At 38.3% G+C, this 21,581-nt stretch overlaps 1 protein-coding gene across 3 annotated transcripts in view; it reads right to left on the reverse strand.

Annotated features, from left to right (window-relative positions):
• SH3GL3 (SH3 domain containing GRB2 like 3, endophilin A3) overlaps window positions 1-5,499 on the reverse strand; it is a 58,196-nt gene extending 52,697 nt beyond the window's left edge. For 2 of the 3 annotated variants that reach the window (XR_012652787.1, XM_075045144.1), the window contains exon 1: window positions 5,365-5,499. Coding sequence is in view for 1 of the 3 variants with exons in the window: in XM_075045144.1 (XP_074901245.1) it covers window positions 5,365-5,409 (45 nt within the window). In the remaining 2 variants the exon portion in view is untranslated. The remainder of the gene's footprint in view (window positions 1-5,364) is intronic. The other variant, XM_075045147.1, reaches the window with a different exon arrangement.
• Window positions 5,500-21,581: the final 16,082 nt, after the last annotated feature.

Genomic DNA, 21,581 nt, shown 5'->3' on the forward strand with positions numbered 1-21,581 from the left:
TATTTTTTGTCCTTGCCAGTGGCTGAGGGTTTACTCTCCTTTCTGAAACACATACAAGAAGTGTAATTATCCATTTCAAAACATCTCAGACAATAAACTAAATTCTAATGTCCTTTTCACCACCATCCTACCCCCACAATTCTGTAAGATTTGCAAAAGAGTATATCCAATTATCTAATAAAAACTAGGAACAGGATAGACGCTTGCTCTCTACTAGGTCTTGGATTCATCATGCCCAACACAAGTTAGATGTGAAATGGCAGTATCTCTAACAGACTGTATGATAACAGCTAATAGTCCTGGAAAGAAATACATCTGCACATAGTAAATACAGAGTTTCTTTTCATGTCTCACTGGCAAGTTCAGGTTCTCTTTGTACAGAGTTTGTCTCTTCCTCAGTTTACCGAAGTACTTCCTTTGCTAACAAGCACTTGTGTAAATAAAGTTTTTTTGTATTAACTCAACGTCAACATGGACTTTAAAAAAAAGGCTTAAATATTATGTCTAGGCTAGTATCATTCATTTACAACATAACAGAAAAGAAAAATAGTCAGGAGAATTAAAAAAAACCAACCACAACAAAACCCAATCACAAGACTTATTCTGTCTGAGGAACAAGAAGGTCTTGATTCTGATCTGGTCTTCATTCCAACAGACTGGATCAAAATGCCACATAAATCAATGGAGTAAAAGCAGAAATCTGGGAGAGGAGAAGCAGCATTCCTGCAACTGTTGGTGACAGCCAAAAGTTAAAAAAAAAAATTAAAAATAGAAAAAAAAAAATCTAAAAAAAGATGCAGTACTTGAAAAGATAAATGCCATTCAGCATATGAGGAGATGAAAGCACAGAGCATATACTTTATTACACTAGGTTAAATCACTTTCAGAAGGCAAAAAAAGTTGTAACACATTTTAGTTGTTTTCGTTAGAAAATCTGCCCACCCTTAGGCCCTATCTATAGACAATAGAGCCAGCTCCTGATTCACATTCTCTGGGACCCTCTCCTTCACTGACAAGAGGAGAAGGTTTAAGAAACCAGTCTGCATAGGCTAACAATAACTGTTGATGCCTACATTACAAATAAGTTATTCACAGTAATTGGCAGTCATGTGTTTCCTCAAAAAAGTATTAATTTCTACTATTGCTGAGAAGCTAAGCCTAAGAAATACACTATGAATAAGCTGTTGATAATGAGACTGCTGCTGTACACAGACTTTAGCTACAATTAATTGGAAAAAAAAAAAAAAAGACACAAATATGTGAGTTTAAGGTCAACAGCAGATTTCCTATGCCAGCATCATGGCTAAGCTTTCAAAACACCCTAAGGGAGGGAAGCTCTCAGCTCACTAGCCTCAAACTACTTTGAAAAATCATGTATCTTTACACAGAGATACTAGCCTGGCTACAGTTTTAGAGCACAGCAGAAATTATAATAGCATCTGCTGCCTATTAAGGCTTTCTTATTCACTCTCTACTTACTGCTTTTCTAAACAGTAAAACCACTCTAAAAATACTCCCAGTATGCATCAGAAGATGCAGTCCTCCCACCATCTGGGTTATCCCACATGCACAACCACCATGAGAACAAGGCCTACAAAAACAGTAGGCAGAGATACACCTACCTACATCAAAACGTTTCAAACTGAAAACAGGAAAACAGATAAGATATGTCAGAGGCTGAAAGTGACAGGAGACAAATTTTCATCACGAACAGAGCTCCCTAAAGGCTAATTAAAAAAACCTCTGTTTGAAAATACATTAGAAAACAGAAAAAAAGCTAATTCCATGAGACTTGCACATGAGTTAATCAGCTCTGAGAAGCAGCCTGCCCTCACTTACCAGCTAGTGAGAGGTGGTAAGGCACCACATGGGTTCTGCTTGGTATTTCATTAGTCAAATGAGTTATACTCAAGGGATCATTGCTGATATTAAATGGACAGAATGGAAGCCATCCTCATTCCAGTCCACTTGAGTGTTTCAATTTAAACTTATAACCTAAATAAGAAGCATAGTAAAGAAAACTCTAGTGTACCTGAAAGCTATTATCTATTACATAACAGATATATAACCTTTGGGTTATATATAAGCTTTGGGTCTATCAGTTCTGTGATGCCAGAGGAAGCAATTATTAGGGTACAGACAATGGAGTAGAATTGCAGCTTTATATATTTGAATATACAGAAAAATAGTTAAAATGCCACTCACTCTGGGGTGCAGACTTTACTGCAATAATTCCAACAGATGCTCGTAACTCAACAGTTGTCTTCTGAATCTCACTACCAGATACTTTGGTGAAAAAGTATACACATGCACTGTTTTCAGTGGGAAAAAAAAAAATACAATTGGGTAAAAAATTCCAGGAGAAAACCATCAAGATCACTTACTGTGAATTAATGGATTACAAACAGACACATGGTGACTTTTTAATACACCAACCAAGTCTGCAATAGCATGTCGTGCCTGATTTTGGTGATGGCTTTAGTAACCATAACAAGTTAGCTGCTGACCTTTTATAAAGCAAACACTTATTTACTTAACTGTAACTTTAGATAAATCAAGCTGACATTCACCACACAAACATCTCAGAAACCCCAACTGCATGTATAGAATCGTAAGTATTGTTTGCTTTTTTCCTGGAATCTCTAAACTAAGCCTACACACAAAGGTGATCACCACTAGTTAACACAAAAGCTGTACATAAAGACACACAGAAGAGGCAGGCTTTTTACAAAAACAAAACCAAAATGCATTTCTTTTGCAAAAACAGTTCTGCAACAGTTAAGTGGTTCAGTTATAGTGTACAGAGTTACAGAATAACTCCATTTATTTTATTTTACTTAATCTTTCTATAACTATATATCTATATTACTCTATATTTCAATTAAAATTGTGGTTTATTTCAGTTGAATAGAAATGTATTTTGACATGGAAATAGTATCTTTTGAAAATATATGGATCTTGTAACTTCTTTGATATTTATTCCCACTTCTGAATGAATTGTTAAATACACACACTCTTAAACCACTTGCTTCACCCTTCAGATTTTTTGTCTTTAGGTTCTGTCAGCCTTCAAATATTATTCTTATTCCTTAATCACATGTCCTGGCACAAGTCTCGTTCCCTTCAGTATTCCTCAGTGTCCTCTGGGAAATTTGCCAGTTTTTGTCATCTGCCCCCATTCTCCTTTGGGAACACTAAAGGAATTAATTTCATTCTTTCCCCAAGCAATGCCTGTCTCTGCTGTTAACAGTTACCCTTGGCATCCTTCATCCATTCAATACACAAAGGTATATGTCTCCTTAAGTAGATTCTACAGTACTTAAGAGATTTAACAAATGTTCTGTTGAGAAATACCTCTTTCATGCTCTGCATTTGCTTGTTTTAGCATTTTTGTAAAAGAATTTAGCTAAAAGATGGATTGCCAATATTTCCATTTTGCATGTTCTACTTTATTTTTTTTAGTTTCAACAATTGTTTACTTTGTACCTTTATGCATATGGACATGACTGTGTGTCTGTGTGTCAGAGATAAACAAATCAGTTATTTAGACCTGGATGTTTTTTATCAACTCTATACATGCTATTTCTTCTGTTATTTTTTCCACTACTACTTTGACCAACATCTTATCTGAATTGTTCCAGAATGAGCTCTTAAGAAGCGTCTTGTGTTTCCTCAAGCACCGAAAAAATCCAATTCCAGTATCTTTTTTCTGCACATTAATCTCCTACTAAACAGTCTTTCTTTCCCTGAAGAAAGCCTTTTTGTGTCAACTTACTTTGAATTCCTTGCTCAGTACTGCATTTGAAAATAAGTGGAAACTTTACCTTTGGCCCACCCTGAGAAGAATATTATCCGAGTTATGCATGGCAGTTCCTCATTGTCACAAATACTGGAAGCCATACCACAACTTTTCAATAAATGTACAGTCAACTTCAACATATTCTATTGTTCCTTTTTGCCATTAGTACTACCTTTATCAGATTCCCTCCCTCCTTTTTTTTTTTTTTTAAATGTTTACCTGACATCTGGGCAGGATTAAGCAACTTGCACTGTTACCAGTTGCTAGATGAGACAGCACTTGTTGTGGTTACCTCTCTAACTTCCTCAGTTAAATACCTTCTGTTTCTTGAGTTACAAGCTCACCATAGCAAAGGCTGCATCACTTACCAGCGTAAGTTAGGTGCAAAACAAGCCAAAACCTTTTATAAATTGTCCTTGGATTTGTTTACCCTGGAAGTCCCACATTTTCTCAAAGGGACAGTGAAAGATAACTAAAGGATACAGATTCGTGACATTCTTCAAGATATGTACACAACATGAAAGAAAGAACACTATTGAAAATAAGCATTAGATAAAAATATTTAGCATCTATGTCCAAACAAAGTGCACATTCTGCATTTGGGCTGCTGACAAGCCAAATATCTGAAGAAGGACCTACAAAGATGACAGCTAAGCACTCAATGAACCTTTATTTTCTCCACTCTCACCAAGACAAGAACAGTTGTCCCATCTGACTGAATAGGTTACAGACACTGATTTCAGTATTACCATTATTATTAATGAGAACCAATAGAAATACAGATCTCTCAGGCTTGGAATAAGCAAGCAAAGCATCTGAGGTGAGGCTTCCAAACACCTTCAGCAAGGAGAATCCCACCGCTGCCGCTTCCTGAAGCTACCATACCAACGTGGGGCTTTGGGTCGGCACTATCATGCTGTGTAATGCAACCAGTCCACCTGCCTGACAGAAAGCGGTTTCTCTCTTTAGAGACATCAGTGAAAGTATTAAAGAGAAGCACATTAGAAAAGAGAACAGGAGAGAAAAGGGTCAGGAAAAGATGAAGGTTCACCCAGGAAAAGATAAGAGTACAGCATCTAGAAAAGGAGGGAAAACTCTAGAAACATACGATACCCCCTATAGGACAAACACACGCTATGCCAGGTAGGGTAATAAACCAGTACTTTGTGGAAGAACAACACAATGAACTCGTTAGGGAAAGCTAGTACCCTACAGCCTGTATCTTTAACCGAGGCCTCGGAGTACAAACACAAACCCAGCATGAAATAACGAATACTAACACCTAGAAGCCCCAAGCAAAAGAAGGAGAAAGGCAACCCTCTCCTGCAAGGATCAACGCAAGAGGCAGTAATAAAAGGGAGGGCCCAGAGGTGAAGCTGAAGCCAACGCTCCCCGGGGTGCCAGAGAGCGATGCCGCCAGCCAGAAGGAGAAGGTCGAGGAATCCGCTGCGCCTCGCGGCGGGCGGGCGGCCGGGAGCGGGCGCAGGGCGAGCCACCCATCAACAGCAAAGCCCCCTCCAGGGCTCTGCCGCCGCCGCTCCGGCCCCGGGAACCGCTCCCCTTACCTGGCTGGCTTTGTGAAACTGCTTCTTGAGCCCCGCCACCGACATCTTTCCCCCGCGGCTGCCCGAGGCGGCGGCGCTGCCCAGGCCGAGCGGCCGACCCGGCCTCTCGCTGTGTCACCCGCACCTACAGCCCCGGCGCCCCGCGCAGATGGAAACATCGCCTTCCAAGCGGGCTCGGCGGCTGCCGCCCCATTGGCCGCCGCCGGGGCCCATGCAAATGACAGAACCCTAGTCGCCGGCCCATTGGCCGCTGGCGGGCGCTATGCAAATGCGAGCGCTCGACGACGCCCACGCCGCGATGTTGCATGGAGACAGCGGAGAAGGGGAACGGGGCGGGGGGGGAGGATCCCTGCGTGCAGGTGGGACGGCGGCTGCGGCAGCGGCACCCTCCCAGCCACAGGGCGCCTGCTCAAGCACCGACAGGCCTGTTAGCTCTCTGGCTGCCTCTAGCTTGTCCTATTTCTAATAAGGCTCCAGTTTTCTCCTTGTAGCTCGCATTTCTCGTGTTTCCTTGAAGCATCTTTAGTTGCGCTCGTTCGCCTCAGATCTGTTATTATGCGTTGTAATTTATTTGGAGCTTTTAACACGTGAAAGCTCTTGCAGCGGTCCAGGACACGATTGGTTGCTGCTGCGCAGCAGAACAAAATCCACTTGGTAGTTTGACTCCATAGCTGCGTTTATGCTGCTCAAGGCTCAGAAAGGCACAGTCCCCCACCGACTGCCTCCCTCTCGGAGGAGCAGATGTACTAGAAAGAGCTACCCTGGAAGAATGGTGTAGTTGTTTGCTTGGTTGTTACAGGATGGATTCATTGTATGCTTAAATATGATTGCGTATGAGCAATGTGCAGATACAAGTATGCGATGTGGTTATGCCTGCACCGGTAAAGCACTTCCAGACTACACTTAGATTCTGGGGAAGATACGCTCCGCGATGTGCTGCTCAATCCTGGCCGTAAGATCACTTGGGAGTTATGATTCAGCTGAAACTTACGCATGGGCCTGGGAAGCAGTTTAGAGAGAACCTTTTGCTGGCTGCAGCAAGGCTCTTCGTGTTACTCACTGTCGTGCTTACTGCACTTTTATTGCGTTGGGAAAGAAAGGTGTTTCCAGAGTGCATTATAGTTACTTCTTTATAATAGCAAAGAGGACAATGGCAAAAAATACAAGAACTTGCAGAGTAATTGTTACGTTATAAACTGGGAGAAAGGAATCACTGTCTCATCTGTTAGAAACAATTATATACCACTATGAAACAAAGTGTAAAGACAGACATATTCATGAGTTAAGGAACTCCTACTGGCTATTATTTGACAAAGGCCTCTCTGTACCCGAGAGACAGAAGAGACAAAAGAGAAAGCAAAGAGGATAGTACCAGTCAACATTTGCTCTGGAAGACAAACTCTAAGGTGAAGTCCTTCCAGGTTTTTGGACTGAGTAATGTTTGAAAGAGGTCTGCAATCACTATGGTATCTGGGGCCGCCTGTATCTAGGGAAAGAGCATCTTCAGCCTCTTTACAATGATTACACCACAGGCACCTGATTTCAGTACCAATTTCTCCTCCTAACTGAAACAGGCAGCACGATGTTAACTGTGCAGGCAAAATTGGTTATGGCTTAAATTAGGAACACATTTGTAGAGATGGCAGGTGAGAAAGCAAGGCCTACACTAGGAAATGGGAGTTCTGTAAAAGGTATTAAAGCAACCTCTTAGTGTACCATGGAATTAGGGAGAGAAGGTGGCTTTTGCCAATCTTCAGCTTTAAGAAAGGGTGGACCAGAAGTGAAGAAGGAAAGGACTTTGAAATAAGTCACTGTGGAGGGGAATCAATGGATTATGCAGTCACTGTGGCAGTTAGCTATAAAATTGGATTAGATAAAGAACTTGAGTAAGGCTGTATGTCTACAACTTCCTTTTTTTTTTATATCCTGCTTGTAACCCAAGGATAGCAGCCATGTTGTCTCTGCTGAAGTGATACAAGAATTTGCAGGTGGGAAATGCCCTGTGGAAATTCAACTTCATAGCCTAATTCCTTAATGATACAGACAAGGTGAAAACCTAATTAGTGAGCCAGCTTGAATGGTCCAGGTGTTAATGATTTGGTAGACACAGCCTGAAAAAGAGACTGGTATTCAGTTCAGATACAAGCAAAAGTTACAGCTTGTAGACAATAACATACGTTGGCTAAGCAGTATCTAAGAGCTTTATAATCACAGACATAGTTATATCTCATGGAAAAAAGATTGTGATTTGCTGGATGATATTCCTCAAGTTTTACAAAAAGTCACTAATTCAGTCTGTAAAATGAGGGAAATCGGAAATAGTATAAAAACTGTGGGAAGTGGTTCAGATAAATGCTGACATGATGGGAAAAAAGCTTCTATTAAAAAGAACTGTTAAAAGGAGAAGACAGGCCAGGGCATAGTGCTCCATGGGCATGGTGAAAAATGCTTCACAGAGTCTGGGAAAGAGGAGGCCTTCAGGGGCAAAACTTCTAGATGTCTGGGCATTTAAACAACAATTACAGTCCCGCTACTCAGGAAATCTCGAAGTACACAAGAACAACAGATGATAGCTCCAACGCGTTATTGTTATTGAATCAGAGGTGCTAAAAAGGATGGTGAAACTTGCACAAACTGAGAACTCTTAACTGGGCTCAAATCAAAGCAGTAACTAGAAAATATGCACTGGCTACATACATGGGAGAAATGGGCTTGAAAATTGGTCCTGTGAAATTCAAACAAGACAGATACTTGGATAAATGGATAAATTCATAATTCACTTGGATTTCAGTGTGGCTAATACTATGCAAAAAACACAGTCAGCAGAAACACAGTCTGAAGGTGTGGCAAACAACCTTGTAGGCATTTGGTTTTCAATGAACAAATTACCTTACCTGTAAGAGCTGAAATTGCAATAGCAGCCATATGAAGTATTTCAGCAGAATGAAAACTAGAAATATTTAAAAAATCATCCAGAGGCATCTTACCGGTTGAAATTACTTCGAATTTGAAGCCAACTACATCCATGTTTGCCTGAGTGTCTCTTAAAAATAATGAGAAATCTGTCAGTGAAATGTGATCTGGGTCTTTGGTAGTTACTGCCACAAAAGAAAACATCAAAAAGGGGAGGAAAGATGAGTTTGTGATGAAATTCTATTGGATTTGATTCTGGGCCACACTGACTACCCAAGTAAAGCACTTATTTATTCCTTAAGGCTTAAATATCCAAAACAAGTTACCGTGCATCAGCTTACCTTGCATAAATTTGTACACATGGCATTAGAAGGAGACTTTGGATGTATTCACCTGATCCAGGACAAGAATAACTACAGGGGAAACCAGCCTAATGAGTAACCAAGTTATTGCTTACCAGGACCGAGGTCATTGAGAAACCCATAAGGGAGGTTTTCATCTGTAGTTGAACTGGAGATTAGCAACCCCAAAATCTGGATTCATAATAGAAAAATAAATGGAAACTACACATGAATTCTCTACATGTTGAGGAATTCTGATTTCCCAAACTTCATCTTCAAAATACTGGCAATGTGGAAGGAGAGCAAAAGCAAAAAAAAAAAACAAAACAAAAAACACCAAAAAAACCCAAACAAAAAAACCCCAAACAACCAAAAAAACCCCAAACCCTTAAATTTCTATAGGCTTTTGTGGCTTTCAGCTTGAAAAAAAAAATTGCTACATCAGAAATGGTACATCCACAGGACTATGTTGAATAGGAGAGAAGGGGTGAAGAGTTAGACAAACAAAAGTGAGCAAGACTCTCAGGAACAGATGTGATAGCCACTAATGGTCCATAAGGACTATATGTATCTAACGGCAGTGCAGATTACCTGGTTAGTTTTTCATGTTAGTTGTTAAAACTGTGGTCATAGGCTGTGGGTTTTTTTTGTCATAGGAAAAGAATACAGTTGAAAACTAGTGCTTAGAAAATAAGCATTCTAGGAAAATTATGCCATTTGAAAGAACAGTTGGCCAATACCCCACTCCACAAGAGCAAACTTGTAGAAAGCTTTAAAAATAAAGCAGGCTCAGATATAAGGTTGTGTGCTCTTCTAGCAAGGTGGGAGTTCATCTGATTTGATGATTATAGAAAAAAAGAGGGGAATACTAAACTGAATTGACACTGATACTTGAATATTTACCCAAGTAAATGAAGTAATGTACAACATAGTGTTCCAGAGTGAAATCCAAAGGACTACAACACTGGATGAAATTGCTCCCAAATTTCATCCATTTAATTATTTTCCTGGTGTCAGCTCCCACATTTGATGTTGCAGGACAGACCTGAAAGCTGACACTGCGAAAACAATGCCAACGGCAAACTACCCAAAAACAAAATCAGAAGAGACTCCTGATACAAAAAAATGCCCAAGACAGTAAGGACATCTCATGACCCTGTTTTAGCACCCTTTCTATATCCCTAAATGAAGCAATTATTTAAAATTAAATTTAAAGTTGGTGATATGAAAATATGTTCATGTACAGGAGCAGACTAACACTGTGGGTTTGCTTCTAGAACATAACCAAGAAATTCTACATATCATAGCATGTTCTGTGCAGATAAACTAGCTCAAGTATTTCTGACATGGCTTTGCGTTGCAGTATACATTTCATGAGAATGGGAAAAGAACAGACAGTCTCCTCTACACAGCCGGCACTGGCCAGTACTTGGAAAGCATCCCGTTCCACATGGACGCTGCTGGCAGTTAGAGCCAGAATATGTGACCCTGGGGCCGGTAGACACTCTGGCTAACCTACTTCATTTGTTTAGGATGCTTATGTTTGCTCCCCAGATCTTCTAACTAAATGTAACTAGTGAATTATTTTTGGCATACGTGATTGTTCTTCTCAAGCTGACTTTCCATATGTTACCATTATCCAGATCTTTGCTTCACTTCTTGTCTCCTTCCTGTGTTTGTATTCCACATGCTTCTCCATCATCCTGCAGATACGTTCTATCCTCACTTACTTTCCTAAATCTTTGGCTGTTGTTCTGCAAGTGTCAACAACAAAACAAAAGCTTGTTAGGTCTTATGCCATTAATTAATAAATATAGTTCTAATTACATGTTTCTTTTAAAAAGACATACAAACATTTTAGAAGCTGAACTTAAAATCTAGATATAGATATTTTTTAAAGTTACATATGTGGCTAATGTAAGTAGGTACCCTAATTTTGAAAACTCAACAACCTATTTTTTGTGTATGCAGCTCTGTCACACTCATCTTGTAAAAATTTTGCACTCCTAATCTTGCAAATTATACTATGTGGATGAACTCTGTAAGAGCTCCTACTTGGAGATCTTGTAAATTCAAGGTGCCTATGTTGTTTCTGGTAACAGTAAAAAAATTAGCTTTTACTATTAACATATACCTAGGCACTCAGTGCTCACAGGCAACTCTAGACTGTTCTACAAAAATTAGTTACACATGTAAATTAGAATAAAGATGTGAGTGTCAAAAAATAGTCCACAGTGGAGACAAATCTGGAAATAATAGAGTATTAGTTAGTGCTAATCCTGCATACTCAGAACATTTTTATTTCCTCCATGCTTGAGATTTCTAACCTGATAAACCGTTGGGAAAAAAAAAAAAAAAAAAAAACAACAACAAACAACAACTGTAAGAAGTTTTCCTTTGGGTAGGTCTATCCTAAATGGAAATGTTTCAGTTTTCTGACCAAATCGGAAAAACCGTCATTTAGACTTCAGATCTCGTGGGTTTCAGTACAGCGGCATTCCTTCGCACAAGCACCTGGTTTGCCCGCTTGAGTCTCCCTTCCGGGCCGTGTTCCCTCGGGGGACTACATCTCCCCTAATGCATCTGCGGCCGTGTGCGCACCAAGGGGGGCCTCGCTGCGTGGGTTTGGTCGGGGGAGTAGCCTACTGCACTGTGGGTGATGTAGTCTGCCCAGGAGCCCGGCCAGCCAGGGGGACAAGAGCAGGTTGTTGCCAAGCAGAGCTTCTTCATGGAGGTACAGCAAGGTAACAAATCCACGAGAAAAGGCTGGGTTGTGAAACGGACCCACAGTTTTTTCACTAAGGATAAGGAAAAAAAACCCCTTTTCTATTGGAAAATACCAAAAAGAAATTCGTAACCATTTCTGAACTGAAATTTCTTAACCTCTTCTCTGGGGAAGAAAAATCAACCTATTTTAAAAACTTATTTTGTTTAAGAGAAAAAAAAATGTTGGTGTATCAGAAATAATCACATAAGGAACATCCCTCTTTTTGCTGGCCTTTCTAAAGTAGCTATGTTCCTTCTTATTAAAGAGTAAGGCAAAATAAACTGTAACTTAAAACGAGTCAGTATGGTAATAAGCAAAAATGTTGCTCTGATTTCAAAAAATTTCACCTGAGTTCTGTGCTGCTATTTCACAGGCAACAAAATAGAGCTACTAATTTTCTGCATACAGCTGTCTGTGTTCATCAGAAAGTGATGACATTCTCATTGTTGACAATGGCAGCACAAAATTTGAAATTGAAATGTCACTAGAAGAGTAACACTAGCTTCAGGAAGATATAAAAGATATTCATCTTCATGGTAAAACTACTGTATCATAAATGGTGAGGACTGTTTCGAAGCAGAATTTTGTAGCACTCCAGCATAGACTGGATCACATTTACTATTTGAAATCCAATCTAGAATTTCATTTAACTGCTCTTCAGTTATAGAACAAAGCTTTAAGTATCATCTTAGTAAGTTTTGGTCTTTATAATGATCCTTTCCGAGGAAAAAGGAGACATTGAAGAACAACATGTGCTGCTTTCCTTTGCTTAGGGAATGCAATGCACAAGCTTCTTTGATAATAATTTATTCAGCTTTATCAGGGAAAAAAACCATAAAATCAGTAAGAAATCTGAGTAAAAATCTGAAAGAACACAGACTGTATGTAATAAAAGGAGACAAACAGTCAAAAATAAAATAAAGTAAAAAATCCAGTGATTTATCTTCTCCATGTATAAATATATGCCTAATTCTATTTTAAGTTGCTTCATATTACAGGGCAGAAAGTCGTATCAACTCTGTGACACAGTATCCTTACATAATACACAATGTGGACAGTTCAAAGAATTTGACTGATGTTTAAAAGCAGTTTGAATATCAGTAAGTACCTTGTAGCAAGTTTGTGAATATTCAGACATACCTGATTTTAACAAAACTTTTACAGCATGGATGTTGTTTTGCTTTCAGTGTAATTTAATAGGTCTTTTGGGATCTGCCATGTTTGAACATCTGGGAATCATCACATGTTGTCTGTTGATCAATGAGGCAACAGGAAAGGCATGATGTGACACAGATGTTAAATATGGCAATACTCCATAGACCGACTGGATCACAAATGGGAATGATCAGACTTTGAAAAATCTGATTAAGATTCATTGACTGGATAAAATTCAGCATTTTTTTTCTTGAATTTCCTAACTGTTCTGATAACACTGGGTATTATAGTGGTCAAAGAATTATTGGAAACTGGAGGAACAAAATGACGTAATTGAAGACAAGGACTTTTAATATCAAATGCTTTACAGGAAGATGAATACAACTTGCCAGGTCCCTGTTGTCTCATCATGAAGATTCATGTCTACTACTGGATAACTCTGCCACTCCTTGTAAAACAAAGAATACATAAATCAAATTTATTGCATTAGTTTAAACATCATGGTTAATTGAGTAATTGCCGCTATACTAAGAAACCTTTTTCTCCCCTCCCTCATATGCAAAGGAGAAATAGCAAATATTAATTTGACTGTTAACCATGAATGCCACCTTCTGGCTATGCACAGAAACACCCTTTGAGAGCGATTGGGGGAAAAAAGCACAGCTTTCATCGCATAGTTACCAGATAACTATTTCAATTAAATATATGTTAAAAATGTGTGAAATGGACATGCCTCCTGACAGACTTCCTAGCTTGCTTGTTGAAATTTAAAGGTACTCAGATATTTACTTTTCTAAAGAAATTGAGTAGTTTAAAATAATAAACACACCTCAGATTGACTTTCTGTAGAAACGACCTGAAAACTGTTGTATTTAAAGGTAGCAGCTGAATCAATATCATGAATGAATTCCTGACCCTAGTGAAGTTGACAGGACTTTTGCCACCGACTTCAGTGGGGCCCAAACTTTCAGCCTGTATTTTCTGAAAGCTGCTCTTGTGAACTGGGGTTTGAATTTTCAAAAGTTTTTAAGGAAGCCAGGTGTATATTCTTCTGCAATTCAGTGGGCACAGTATTTTAAAGAGGAAACTGGTCCTGCAAAACAATGATGGAGAGGTTTTTGGAGTCAGAGACCTTTCCTTCCCAATATCGGACCAGATTAGCTGTCACTTTTATTGCTTGAACTTCTCCAGTAATAGACTTACAGTTGTTTGGTGCTGTTAGTACAGGTAAAAGCATGTTGTGCGTACTAGAACATGTTCCTTGAAGCAATCATATTATCAAGGTGTAATGGACTCCCAAATCAAAGCAAAATTCTACTCTGGCTGCTAGGATGATATACCGACAACAGGGGAAACAAGCCAGGGAATTTCTCTCACCTGGGGAAGCAAATAAGAAGAGTTTCTCCAGTGCATGAGGAAGAATGTATGGGCAGACAGTAGCTGAAATCCCCTGCAGTTACAGATTTCTTTAACCCTACTGCATTTAACTTATCCCTTATTTTTTAACCTAGCTATTCCAGTTGCGTGATCTCTTGCAGATTTAAATTCTCAAGTCATAGTTAAAAATAATTTCAGTGAGTCTAATCATACACTTAGATATATCAGTGGGAAATCAGTCATATCTTCTTAGGTCATTTTGGTTCTGCTTATCAATTTCTTTACTGTGTCAAGTATAACATGGTAGAAATTTTATGCAAGCTGATAAATCAACCTTACTGTAGACACTGGACCACTTTTAATTTGCCTAATCTGTGATTCTAATATTTTTTAATGTTGTCAGATATGCACTAGTTTCAAGGATTCAGTGAAACAGCATACATTCGAAGAGATTAAAAAATAGTGACAGCTACTGTATATTAATAACTGATGTCTGAGTTTTTGATAGAAGTTTTCCTTACAGTTAAAAACTTTCTATCTGAATATGGATGATACTGGAGGGGAATGATGAATTTTATTATTTTTCCATTTTACTGTTATGTTAAATGCAATGGGTTTCAATGTGCTGCAAAGGTGTGGTTCTGCAATAAAAATAGCATGAAGCTTTATCAGATTTTTTTTTTTTACTCCCTTCTTTGGAGGAAGAAAATAAAAGATGGGGATTAAATTGAGCTTAATCTGTATCTCTGCTCTTCCTACAGTGCCATACTTGCTTGTTTTTTTCTGATAGGTGGTCTTGCAAATATGACCCAGGTACTGATACTTGGAAAGCATGTACCCACTTACTCAATCCATTTATACAAATGTCCACAGAGTTTGTTATTTTTCTCAACTGCTATCTGAGAAATCTGTAAGAAGCCATTTATAATTTTGACATGTATACTAAGTTTTGACATATATACTAGGTAATGGAAAGCACATTTGTGAATCTGGCTTTTTTTTTTTTTTTTTCCCCCCTTCAACTTTGACTTAAAACATCACAGGGCTTCTAAGATTCTTAAAGTACTATGCTTTTCCTTTAATGAGGGTGATTATGACCAGGGTGCCACAGAGACAATAGTGTGTGTTGGGTGACTTTGTGCGGTTTTTTTAAGGGGAAGGAGTGGTTGAGAAGATAAGTGCTCAAGGCAAAGATAGAAAAATGTTCCAACATGAGAGAAACTGTTCGAACAATTTACTCTAATATTAGTGATACTATCTCCAATCTGTAGATGGCAGTGATCTTCCACTGCCTGCTTCAGGAGGAAAGGGGTTGTGGTGGTGGTAAATCCTAAAATTAAAACCACTATGCAAAACAGATGTGGGGAAAATCAGTCATGAAGTTAACTTAATTCTATATACCAATCTTCTTTTTAAACTAAAACGTACTTAAAGAATATAGGAAGGTATACCCTGTATTGTATTCATATAATGAGAAAAATACATCATGCCATTTAGAACTTTTTAATTTCTGTATCGAAGGATTTTGATGACAAATTCTAGAATACTGTGTTTTGGAATTAATCTATGATCAAAATGCTATGGTGGCATTCTAGACATCTTGTACATACCTTTGATACACTTCATTATTTTAAACATGATTATTCAAATAATATCTGCATTTCCCCCCCCCACACACTCCCAAGATACTTAGCTACCTCCTTCATCAGTTGTTCAGCAGGTCTGTATCACCTGTTTAATTTTTCACTGTTTTTCTCTTGACACTTGCATTAGCTTTTACTTTCATTCAAATAAAATGCAGTAAACAGAGTGTGTAAGGCTGTCAGAGTATACTTTAGTGAAGGGTGTGATGTGAAGCCCACTGAAATCAAAGACAGTACTTCTATTAATTTTGGTGGACTTAGAGTCTTGCCTTCCAAAATCTACCTTGCTTGGTGACTGGCAGAGAGAATTTTCAAAATATAACACAAAGTCTAGCCTTTCCCTTTTGTCACTATTTTCAGTTGTGGTTTGATTTTTTCTTAATGTTTCTGCCTATAGAATTTTAAAATATGATACTTTTCATGAAGATCAGACTATAAAAATAACAACATTTTTAAAATTCTATTTTAAGTGTCACGTAGGCTTCTAGCATCAGATTTTAAATGGTATCTAGACACACAAATGCAGATAAGGTGCCTAACAGGATTTCAAACAGCATCTAAATAGCATTTTAATATTGACTTCTGAAGATTATAAATATCAATGAGATTTTGGGATTTGTGGGGAGGAAGACGCCTACAATGCATGTATATGCAAATGGACACAGAGAAGTACCTAAGCCAGTTAATTTCTTAATATCCATTGTTTTCAGTAGAAAGCATATCACTGCAAAGAGCAAAAAATACAAAACTATTCATCTGCTTCTAAGGCAGCCCAGTTTACTTTAAATGGTATGACCATTAGATACCTTAGAGTGACTCCAAGTTGAGACATTCCTCAGCAAATCATGAGAAATCACTTGTGTCAGATTCTTCCATTTAATGTTAAGCCATTTCATTCCTTGCTGCTGAAGGATGTTTTGCAACATCAGTACACCTAATTTACAGTCACTGTTGTTTCACTGCAGTCGAGCAGAGGCTTGTCATTGGTATACCAGTGGCAATTTTGACAACTTCTTGTGCAGAAAGCCAGTATAAATTACTGTGCATCACTTAAATCCTTTTTGGAAAGCTTAGCTGGGAGTTATCTCCTTTTGCACAGGAATGTATCAGATCTAGTTTGTCCTGGAAGAAAAAGGACATATACTCATCATCCCAATAGCAGGCTTTCCACCCATTCCAGCAGGAACATAAAAACATCTATCTGACATCACTGTCTTAAGAGCTTTCTATACATGCATCCTACATTTCCTCTGCTGAATTTTTTCACCTCTTTTTTATGATGCCAAATAGCTTTTCCTCTTCCTTACTACCATGCTCTTCAGTTCTTTGAAAAACAGCAGCAGTTCCTCTATCTAATCTATCCACATTGCTTAACCTGCAGTTCTAAAAAGGGATTTGTTTTTTAATGAGTGAATGTTTAATTTTTTATATTCCATTGTCAGAAAAATATTCCATTAATCTGTTCCCAGTATGCAGTACACAGTTTCATAATATGCACTCTCACCCCCCAAAAAGATGGGAAAGGGCAGCTAAGGAAGGATGTATGGCCTTATTCCCTGTTTATTTACACATGTGCGTGTGTATATACCCAGACTTGCTCTTTTGCCTCACACTACTGGCAGAGAAAATAGGGCACAGTACAGAAAATTAATTTTTTAACCTGCTTATATTGCCCTCCCTCCAAAAAATAAAAAAATACTTTTGTGAGATACTAAATAAAACTTAGGTTTAATATATACACTCATACTCTAATGCACACAGTAAGGTCCCTTCTTTGGGAGTCCCTGCTCTTGGCTACTTCACTAAAGTGTCAACATTAGAATTTTGCAAAAAACTGTTTAGTAAGCCATTGGCTCAGTTTGCTTTAGATACACTTACAAGATTGTTTGCAACATGAATTCAAAGTGTGCTAGAACTCTGCATAACTCTCCCATAGCTTCCAGTCATGCTGCCTGACTTGCACTGTTACTGTCTACCCTTCGTCCCTTCTGCTTCTTCCCATTCTCATTCTTCTACTCCCTCTCTTCATCTTTCTAATTCATTCCACATGCCCTTGAATATGTACTATGTAAGCTGCTGTTTTGCATTCAACATTTGTTTATCCTGGGACTTATCACAGTATCTGAGAATCTCATAACTTTCACAGATTTTTATCCTCTTGAAGCCTTTGTGAAACAAGGAAGTATATGTCAATTTACAGATGGGGAGTGGTCACACTGTAGATTAAGCGAGGTGCTCAGAGCCCTGCTTAGCCGTGGGAGCTGTATTCAAGTATTTCTTGGCTCCTGATCTCCTGTATAGATTGAACATTCCTGTCGAACTACATCTCCTGCAATGCATCACAGTCTCCTTTAGCAGTGAGGACGGGCCACCACTCTAGCCTGTGCGGCTTCAGAGACTTTTGGGAGATATGAACTGGCTGGGAAGACTTTTTACATTAGAAGAGGAACATAAGACACAAATTCAGAAAATTCAGAAAACCCCATTGTGACTTTTCAAAATCAAAATTTATGGATGTGTAGAAAAGGGAATGTATGCGGGAATGGGTTCAAGCGTCTGACCCACATGTCCATTCCCCCACAAGAAATCAAAGCATCCTAAAAAAAAAAAATAAATCAAATTCATGCAAAGCAGATAGTTTACTCAAAAACAGTTAATTATCTAAAAATGTTGGCTTCTGAGGAAAATTCTGTAATGGCCCTAGTTGTATCATAGATGGGAAGAAAGAGCACATAACTAATAAAGATTTCACTACGGTTAATTCTTCCTCCTCATTTCAGAGTGTCTGCTGTGAGGAAAGCATACTTTTTTGCAATAAAATTCACCTACTTGTACATCAACACAATTAAAACAATCTCTTCATGTTGGTTCTAAATTATTTTTTTGGGAATTGTCAAAACATAGGAATGTGTATCCATGTTTTACGACTCAAAGGGGTAGCTTCCAAAGCAGTGAAAGGAAGGCTCACATAAGGTCTGAGGCTGGCAACATGTGAAATTTGGGTGCCAGATTATTAAGTATTCTGATTTAGCCGTGATGTGAAACTCCACAGTGAGCTCTACAAATAGTTCTGCTGATACTGAGGTAGTGACCTCTGAGGCTCTCATGTGACTGGGCTGCCAATGGGCTGTCTGGTCCACCAGGGTGCCACTTTCCTTTGATTTATCTTTGAGTCTGAGGAATTTTTTTTTCAGTATAGTAGGAAAATCTTATTTCAAATTCATTATTAGAGCTATCTATGCTGTCTGGCCCCAGTGGATAAATCCTAGTAACTAGATATGTATTTTCCATGGATCTATGCACTGACTTTAAAATAAGCCTCATGCAGATGATGTCTGGTTTTCCTTATTAATTAAGGAAGATGGGGAAGGGAAGAGAAAGGGGAATATATAATAGTTCACTTACCTGAGAAAAGCTGTGCAGCTGGGTGTGATCTGTTGTATAAGGCAGAAAATATGCATCTAATCAATTGTACTCTCTTGGAACCTTAAAAAAAAAAAGTTTATAGCAAATGTTACCATACAAACTTGGTGATAACGTAAACATTCCAACTACTTCTGCACTTTTATGCAGACCAAATACAGTCATCGTAAATAAAGTAAAAAAAAAAAAAAAAAAAGAAAAGGAAAGTAACTGAATGAAGAGTTTGTGTAAAACTACTCTGGTAGTGAGCCCGTATCTCCTATTCTCAGGACTCAAACTGCTTAACCTAGTGAAAATGTTTCAGAACTGACACAAGGAAAGAGTCTGCATTCTGCTGCAAGCCTAACTTCCACTGAACTGTGTAAAAGTAAGGCAAGATACAATGTCAACACTAAGAAGAAAAGGTTAAATTACAGTCCTTGTATACTTGATGGGTATTGTGTAAGAAACTGTTTTTCAGTAAATCGGTTTAGTACTATTGTCTGTTCAGTATTGAAAATATTGCAGTATAATCAAAAGTTTCTAGATCTATCAGAAAACAGTGAAGGTAGCATCTCTACAGGCTACAATAAATATCTTAAATCTCACCAGAAATCTCTTCAGAGGACTTCATCTGTCTGCTGAAACTTTGCAGTAATTGGTTCTTTTGCCTCTACGCCCAACTACCTAAAATCACCCACATAGCTAGAAATATAACTTAGTCACTACTCAGTGTTTTATGCAAGAGAGACAGGAGAACATGGTCATCTTCGCCACCCTCACAGCAATTACAGCTGCTTACTGGACAGTTAGATGCCATGCGAAGAGCATAGTCCAGCTAGTTTCAAGAAGTGTGTTTAATGCTAAAAGCTAATAAAAATAAACAGCATCAGCTGATCAGACTCTGAATATAACACAAAGGCCATGGCACCTTGCTGGATTTTCCTCAAAAACTTCCCAGAAAATTACCTTTGGCACAGAGGAAGACTGCAGTGCAGTCTATGTTTTACTTAAGCTGTGAGTCTACCACACAGGGCCAGACTTGAGACAATGCCAGTTACTTCCATTATTGGGGTTTTCCTTGTATTTTTACTCTCTGATGGATCCTCTTTCTCAACATCATTGTTATTCTATTTTTTGTTTCCTATTTTCAGGTACATAAATACATGGAAGCATTTTACAGGAGTTCCAAAGCTTTCTGAGAAGTGACTGACCTTTATAACTCTTGGGCTATGTGCAGTTAATCGAATGGAGAAAATTAATCTAAACAATGGAGAAAATATATATGTTAAACAGAACCCCATCCAGGTATGTGTGTAAACTTGAGAGAAGAATGCAAAAGAGTTATTTATAAAAGGATGAAAATATTAAGTATTACTTATATAGTGCCAAATATATTCTTGGTTCTTATCTGTTCTTACAAGCAACACTTTGTTCATATATGGAAGAAGCAATTTGAAGCCATGGCAGCTGAGCTACAGTAATTTTGATATAATGGCAAGGAAAAGATGCCAACAAAGTACCTTTTATGTGCATGTTAAACTTAGCTTTGGTTGACAGTGTGCCCACTGCAAAACATACACAATACCTATAGGAATGATAAACAGAGCCTTCCCCAAAGAAGATTTTGTTCACTTCTGTTGTATCTTGGTTACTAATTTAGTGCATAATTTAATCTATCAATTCCTTATCTATAAAAGGGATGCATCAGGACTTCTGTGAGTCTTGTCCAGACACATTTCAATGTCTTTTGAAAGGAGCTATTCTGCTAAGTGTGTTGCACCACACCTACTATCCCAAAGACCCAGTCAAGACAGGGGACTCGAAGTGCAACTGTAATAGCCAATATAATATGAAACATTTATTTTCTTATGGTAGCTGCAGCCCTTAAGACTTTAAACAAGGAACAAAAAAAATACTATTGTTTGACATACAAAGAATATGAAGGAAAAAGTTCTGGATATGCTTTGAAATATCTTAGTAATATTTTTTGAACCTCTAAACACATTTACTATGATCACATCTCTTTTTAAGTCTTGTAAGCTAACACCGCCTTATTAACTTTTAATATATGAAAAATATGCACTATAGGAAATGTAATGTTACTAATGAGGTAAAGATCTTCCCCCTCACTGTTATTTCCTGTCCATCTCCGTGGTAAGTAATCATGTATCTTTGTATATGGACATGTACAAGATAAGTGGAATAGCTACTTACCCATCTTCAGTCCCTGTGGACCTTGATTAGCTAGTAAAAAGGCAGAGGCCACACCAAACCAATGCTCTGCCAAAGAAACCTGAAGAAGTGCATTAAGATTCTGCCCTTGTAGTGCCAGCTAGTAAGATTTTCACACATGGGGAATACAGACCAGGATCTTCTAAAGCCAAAAGATATTGCAAATCACAGTTTTGTCCCATCACCTAGTAGTTTCCAATAAGATAAATACAAAGAAATCTGCAATAAAAACATAGAGGAATACTCCCTATTCCAGAAAATATCTCAGACTTTTAACTCAACAGCAATATTGCCCTTGTTACAAAAGTGGAGGAAATGTATTTGCTTGTCAAACATAGCATTCAAAAAAGAAACCTTTTCTTTACTAAGGATTGCACACAGCTT

Source organism: Buteo buteo, chromosome 13, assembly GCF_964188355.1.
Source record: "Buteo buteo chromosome 13, bButBut1.hap1.1, whole genome shotgun sequence".
Classification (NCBI taxonomy): Eukaryota; Metazoa; Chordata; class Aves; order Accipitriformes; family Accipitridae; genus Buteo; species Buteo buteo.